The sequence below is a fragment of the Temnothorax curvispinosus genome, unplaced genomic scaffold (assembly GCF_003070985.1).
Source record: "Temnothorax curvispinosus isolate PA1 unplaced genomic scaffold, ASM307098v1 QBEX01002773.1, whole genome shotgun sequence".
In the NCBI taxonomy this organism is placed as follows: domain Eukaryota; kingdom Metazoa; phylum Arthropoda; class Insecta; order Hymenoptera; family Formicidae; genus Temnothorax; species Temnothorax curvispinosus.
Window position 1 is genome coordinate 1 of NW_020212553.1, and position 7,711 is coordinate 7,711.

At 33.6% G+C, this 7,711-nt stretch overlaps 1 protein-coding gene across 1 annotated transcript in view; it reads right to left on the reverse strand.

The window, feature by feature from the left end:
• Positions 1-4,304: 4,304 nt before the first annotated feature.
• Positions 4,305-7,711, reverse strand: part of LOC112451910 (protein masquerade-like) — a 25,282-nt gene continuing 21,875 nt past the window's right edge. The window contains exons 8-11 of the mRNA XM_025011818.1: positions 5,600-5,876; positions 5,204-5,481; positions 4,939-5,093; positions 4,305-4,781 (exon numbers count right to left, since the gene is read on the reverse strand). Coding sequence (XP_024867586.1) covers positions 4,614-4,781; positions 4,939-5,093; positions 5,204-5,481; positions 5,600-5,876 — 878 coding nt within the window. The 3' untranslated portion in view covers positions 4,305-4,613. The remainder of the gene's footprint in view (positions 4,782-4,938; positions 5,094-5,203; positions 5,482-5,599; positions 5,877-7,711) is intronic.

The following is a 7,711-nucleotide window of genomic DNA, read 5'->3' on the forward strand; positions in this document are numbered from 1 at the left end:
AAACTAGATTAAATGAACATAAGAGCAACATCAGGGCGGACCCGTCAAGACATTCTGTGATTTCCGAACATACCACAAAATTCAATCACACTTTCGATTGGGATAATACATCGATACTCGATTCCGAACCTAATTTTCATAAGAGACTCATTTCAGAGATGCTACATATTAAAAAACAAAAAACGGGATCAACTCTAATACGGACACAAAATTTCTTGATGACTCATATTTCAGTCACAAGTTTTAAAGAATGTTCGGTTACATTGTTGTTTGTTTATAACTCTGCTCGTCCCGACAATCCGCGCAGTCATCTGACATCCGCGAAACGAGAAAAAGCATTACATAGCACATTTTACGTCCTGACGAATACATGTAAGTTTCAACGGTTTTATACTTACGACAATCATCTCAGTTATACACGATCTTTACAGAAAAACCTTTTTATATTCTGACCACACATTCTGAGAACAATTATGGACCGGACCCGATTTATTCTCGCCTCCGAACGAAGACTCAATTACGTAATTTCACTGACTACATTTCATCTCTGACTTTGACTTCGTAGATGCATCGACATAGACTTCAGTATGTATTTGTTAGACAATCGAATGGTGATGTGGCTCGATAGGCTTAAGAAATTTATAATAGTATTGTAACACGACGAATTCTACATGTTAATTAATTACCACGGCTGAAGAAAACTCAGTGAAGTCGAAACGTTCCGTTCTATGTATATATACCAATTAATTATATGTTTTTAAACATCCTTTAATGCTCGTTTATTGGCCTTGTTTTTTCTATTCAATTTTCAATTTATACGAGCGTAGTTACTTTTTATTTATTTATTACTTTGCACTTTTTACAAGCGTGAAAAAATTGCAAGTTTTGCAAATTTTACGATGTGCTTCAAATGTCTTCCCTTATCCAAATATAAATTTGCAACCCTCTACTATAATTACGCAAATTATTATAACTTATTAATGACTAATTTTGTGTTACAAAATTAATACAAAAGTATTGCAAATCCAGGGAAACAAATTAAAAATATATTTACACATAATGTCGAATTTGCAACCTCCTACTTGTCACGCAAAATATTCAAATCAAATATATACGACGTTACATGATGCTCAATACTACGAGGCCCCGATGGTTGCTTCGCACCTGTGTATGAGGCTTTTTAGTTTTCTATTATGTTGTTGTGGTGCGTGACAATAGAAAGAAAAATATATTTGATTTGAATATTTTGCGCGTGACAGATAGAAGGTTGCAAATTCGACATACGACATTATGTGTAAATGTATTTTTAATTTGTTTCCCTGAATTTGCAACACTTTTGCATTAATTTTGTAACACAAAATTAGTCATTAATAAGTTGCAATAATTTGCGTAATTATAGTAGAAGGTTGCAAATTTATATTCGGATAGGGGAAGACATTTGAAGCACTCCGTAAAATTTGCAAAACTTTTGCAATTTTTTTACGCTTGTAAAAAGTGCAAAATAATAATTGTTACTAATTTTTCAAGGTTGCGGATCTTGTCCGAGGTTGCAAACTTAACAGCTTGTGACGAATAATAATCTCAACGTTTGCAACCATTGCAATTTGCAAAACTTTTGCAATTTTTTTGGCAAAATTACGACTAAATAAACAATTGTTCCATCATTGATTAAAAAAAAATATGTTGTGTGTAACATAGAAGGTTGTAAATTGGTACAGCTGTTCGGGGCAGTTGTAAAAGTTATTCTATCGGTTTGCAGCATTTTTGCAATTTTTTCCTCTAAGTTACAAACAAAAACGTTATTTTATAAAAAATTTCAATGTTGCGCGCCTCGAAATAGGTTGCAAATCTAATACATTGCGGAAAATATTACAATAGACATTGCTTTAAGTTTGCAGGACTTTCGCAATTTTTTTCGTAAAGTTATAATAAATTAACGTTTTTTTGCAATGTTTAGCATGTTCCGGACCTCGGGGATGGTTGCAAAATAAGATTTATTGTTATTTCAACTCGCCCAATATTCCATCAAAATTTGAAAACTTTTGTAATTAAAGTTAAATTTTCGAATTTTAGTGTCTTTACTGACTGGCCTAGGCGGTCAGCAAGAGAGCTTGTGAGGAAATAATCTCTTTAGATTTCTCGCTAAAATTCCTACGCTCCTTGCTCTCTAATTCAAACGTGACTTACAACATAAGGGTATTGAAATTGTGTTAAATATAATGAGAAGCACAAAAAACGTCGCTGCAAAACTCATGGAAACATATGGAGATATAATGGAACTAGTGATATTAAGTAAGAACGATATCGTGCAGAACAAGGAAATCAAGGAATTAACATAAAAAATATGTAATTTGCAACATGCATCTGCATACTTTTTCTTAAAAGCAACTATGTCTTTTTTTCGTACCAATTGATTCGTTCATTATTCTGTGCATAAAAGTATTAAGGTAACATTATCGAAAACTTAATGTTTTACAAGATATTTTGTATTTTATGTCAAAATACTAGAACTTTCAAGCCTAACAATTCCAAAAGTTCTTAATAAAAAAAATACTTTATTATAGTGTATTGAAAAGCTCTCGAGATTAGCTACAAGAATATATATGCATTAAAAAATAGGGGTTTTTATTTAAGAAATTAAAGAACCTTCACGTGATCTTCAAACGTTTATCTAAGGTCAAACTAATGACACCATCTCATGTGCCCCTCGAAACCGTACAACTTTTGTCTGAAAAATTTTTGCTGAAAATGCTTCGTTAAAGAATTATCGAGGTGCGTTTTTTTAAATGGGACACCCTGTATATATATATAACTATACATAGACTATATTAATTGTATAATCCAATTGTAATTTTACTTTTTGTGAAATAAAACAATGTAAAAGTTATATTTCTTATTATTTTTCAATTATTCTACTTATTTTTCCTACATAGTATCGTTATAGTATTGTTATGGACAAAGATTAAACAAAAGAAAGAAAACATATAGGCATATTTCATATATAATTACAGTATATGAAAATTTTTTCCTGAATAGACATGTTTATCAGGTAATTGAATAATTGAGAGTTCTGTTTTAAAATATTGTAACTCTATGCAATCATTTTAATATTCATTATAAAGTTCCTCATATAAGGACAGCGATCATTGGACAGTAGAAATTTTCGTCTGCAATAACTTACAAAGTGTACACATTTAATACACTTAATTACTAAGTTTGATATCAAGACGTACATCTACTTGCGCTTGGATTTGACAATAAAGATCTTAAATACATATGTAGCAAACAACTTACGAGTAACGCGATAATATACAAAGCACAGGATGATTATATATTCAAGACTCCTCCGATGAGAAGAGAATATAAAAATTTGGAAATTCCAACGAAAAACATAAAGTCAATTACACGAGTGAATAAAAGCAAATACTAATATTTGCACGCGCAACTTACCACTATAATATTGTCCTACTTATAAAATATCCTTTTCAAAGAATTTCTATAAAGATATATTAACATCATCCATTTGAAAGATAATTGCAAACAGTGTCCACAAATGTTGGCTCTTATCTGCGTTACATATTTCATTATAAATAAATAGCACACACATATTTTTTCTTATTATTAATTAATCAACAATAATCGGCTCACCTATTTAAAAAGCATGTGTCACATAGAAAAATATCTTTGTCATCTAGAAACGATATATGTATACGCGCTTGATGGCACATTTAACGAAACTGCAGGAAAAGAAAAATATGTCAGAATATCGAATTAAGCACGTATGCTGTCGTTGAAACGCGACGATAAAATAATTTATAATTTTAAAAGATAAAATTGTCACATAGTGAAGAAGCGTAATTACCGCATCTATGGTTCGTCGTAAATCAAGTTAAAACACATCGTAAATTATTAAATATTTTCTAAAATTGTATAAAAATATTTTATGAAAAAAAGATTATTTTTGGCACTGGCTTCATGTCTCTGACATGATTGTCTTTTTCGTTTTGCACAGACATGAGAAAGATAAACTCAGTATGGCCAGTATGTTTTATTGAATAAAAAATAACAGAAAAAGAAAAAAAAAAGAAAGAGACAAAACATTACGTCTCTATCTCTATTTTTCCCAAATCATTTAAAGTTTAACGTTTCCTGTGAGGAAGACATGGAAGATGTGAGATATAAAAATAATAATAAATAATTAGTAAATAGTAATAGTAAAAAAATAATAATAATAATAAATTAGTAAATAGAGTAATAAAGTAATAGATAAACACAAAATACAATTTATTTCATATCAATGCACTTTTATATACATACCAATTATTATTATCGTGCAGATAAGAAAAGGAAACAATCCAATTTTTTCTTTCTTTCGTAATTGAAATATATAAGCTATAATATATATTTTAACGAGTGTGCTTGTAATGTCAATACGTATACGTAACCAATTCTGAGCTTATCTCTATATGTCTACATCTTTTCACCTCTACTATATACGTAACATAGTGCACTATGAATCATCAAGCGCGTGAAGGTACTACAATGTTCCGTCAATCAATAAATAAACATATATAGATTATAAATATATTTGACCGTAATATCCAAGAAATAAGCTAGAGATTATTCACCGATATGATCTGATTTATCCAACCGATATATGAGGAGACCTTTACGTACACTCCCGGCACGTTTTGACGACCGCAGCCGAATCCCCAAGACACCAGGCCAGCCAGTTCGTAGAAGCCGTCGTCTTGGCATACCAGAGGACCTCCACCATCGCCCTAATTGTCCACGAACGTAATTCATTAGTTTTTCGTCAAACAAAATATTTTTAGAGAAAAATCTTATGCCAAACGCTAGGCAACTATGCTTTAACATGTTATTAAGTATGCATATAGCTAATATTTTTCTGGGCATCAAAGAAGAGAGCGAGTATACCTGACACGCATCATTTCCCTGCTCGCCGCCAGCACAGAAACTGCTGGCTGGTAGAATGAAGATTTTCTCAGTCACGGCGTTCACTTTTCTTATGCATTCAGCATCGCTGACGATCGGTATCTCCGCTTCGCGTACTCGAAGGGGTATAGGACCGGCTGTGGAACAGTCATACGTTGTAGCGTAAACAGTCAAATACACATACTGATGTTCGTTCTTTGAAAAAAGGAATGCGTGATATCAACGGCATATGATGATATGGACTTACCTTCTCCCATGTATCCGTAACCAGTAACCGTACACCTTTTGCCAGCGGTATGACTGACACCCCGTGCCGGCAAGCAAACCAGACAAACTCCATCTTTCAACTCCGCTTGACCGTGAAGTTTCAGCAAAGCGATATCGTTATCGAGTGTCTGGCTGTTGTGATTGTGGTGGATGTACGTTGTCGCGACGCGCAAGGTCTGAGCACCCGGGCTTCCGTACTTACGGGTGAGATCGTGATCGCCTACCCTCACGTAGATCGCGTCGCCGGACCTCACGATGCTGGAAACAAGCGCTTTTTCAGACTTTCCTTAGCTCTCCGATTTGTTCCGCACGTGCGGAAAACTGTAAGCATTTACTCAATTTTACTGTAAGCACGCGACAGACAATATTTACTCACTTCGTGACGCAATGCGCAGCCGTGAGGACCCACTGCGTCCCTATCAGCGCTCCTCCACATAGGTACTGGTTGAGGGAGTTTATCAAAGCGACCTGCCAACACCACTCGTTAGCATCCGCGTCCTCACCACCTACCACACGCGCGACTCTCTCAGAGCTCCGTGCTTGAATCGGACCGCGTGAGGTTCCTTTCACGCCACAAACGTATTTACTGTATACCGGACTTCTAATGGTGGTGGTGGTGGTGGTGGTGGTGGTGGTGACCGTCGTCGTCTCATCTGTAAAATTGACAATCTTTTAACGTACACGGATCCTGATCCACCGAGTAAATGATTTTTGCAATTCCTAATAGTTTCGCAATTCTGACTAGTTTTGTAGTCTCTACACAAAGTAATGATAAATTTCTCAGATAAATGTTGATAAAAGAAAGCCCAGCTCCGATGACCTTGATCTTGACAGAGTCAGGATCATGACCCTGAACAACATTCAAAAGATTTTAGCTGTAGCTCGTTCTCTATTAAAAAATTATTAACAAAAAAAGTTTGAAAAATATAGAAGTTATTTTGAGTAGTGAAAGACATAAATGACCACGTAAACGACTAATATGTATATATGTGGAAATAGTATATAGTATATACCTACCTGTATGAGCGAAGGAAAGTCATTTAAAGCAGTAAATTAATATATTAAACAGTCTTTTGTTAAGGTGGTTCATGCATTTAGGTCAAATGTAGTTAGCCCGGAAAATGTGATATGAAATGAAAGATTAACGTTCCTAGTGTGTCTGTAAAATTTCGGATTTTTTAACCGTTTGGTTCCGGAGATATATGTCCGTAAACTTTGCCAATTTAACGCGGAGGGGTAGCCCTCTTGCAAAAAACGAAGCTAAAGCGCTTATGCTGCAAAAATTACGATACTTCAAAAATAGATGAACGAACCAAAAACTGACGAAACGATACAATAAACATTTTGCAAGATACTGGACGAAGCCCGAGTTCATTACCGTACTATAATAATAAAACGTAATTTTCGATTGACTAAATCGACAACACGGAACTGACAGCTGGACTCGAGCGGCATTAGCGGCAGCTTGGCAACGCATATGTCAGCTGATGAGTATAGCGCATATCCCAAAACATTCAACGTTTACCATGTTCTGGACGCTGAATAAAGCAAAGAGTGAAACAAAAATATTCGTCCATTTCTAAAAAGAATTAAAATTAAGTTTGATCAAGATCTGCAATACTGAATAAATACAAGTTTTAATACAATGAGGTTATAAAATGTCTAAATAATTTTAACATGCATTCCCGGGAAAATATGATTAGATATAATCATATATAATTATATCTGGTATATATATAATTATATATAATTATATATGTTTTTATATGGGGTCATATCTAATTATACATGGCCACATGTGCAATCAGTGGTCCTACATACAACCAGATATAGCACCATATCTACTTGTATATAAATGTATATAATTTTATGTGAAGCCAGATATAATGATATATGAATGGTGCACCCTACATATAACAAGATATAGCATTATATACAACTATATATGCAGTCATATATATTAATGTGACTAATTTGGCGCTATATACAACCAGAAATAGCGCTATATCTAATTGTATATAAATGTATGTGAAGCCAGATATAATGATATATGAGTAGTGCACTCTACATATAACTAGATATAGCATTATATACAACTATATATGAAGTCATATATAGCCAGATATATTAATATGCTTAATCTTGTCCTATGTACAACCAGATATAGCACTATATCTGTATAGATATAGATTCGCAAGTTATCATATATGCTGCAGATATTTAATCCTAAATTTAAAAATTTATTTGAATTGTTTTTATATATATTATAGATATTAAATTCAAAAATTCGTTACATAATATTATATAATTCAGTGTTATAAAATAATACTGCAGGTCATGTGTGCGTACCCGGGAAAAAAATTATATATAATTACTAGCTGGTTACCCGGGCTTCGCCCCGAAGGACATATGTAATCAGACACGCAAATAGTCTCTCTCTTTCTCTCTCTCTCTCTCTCTCTCTCTCTCTCTCTCTCTCTCTCTCTCT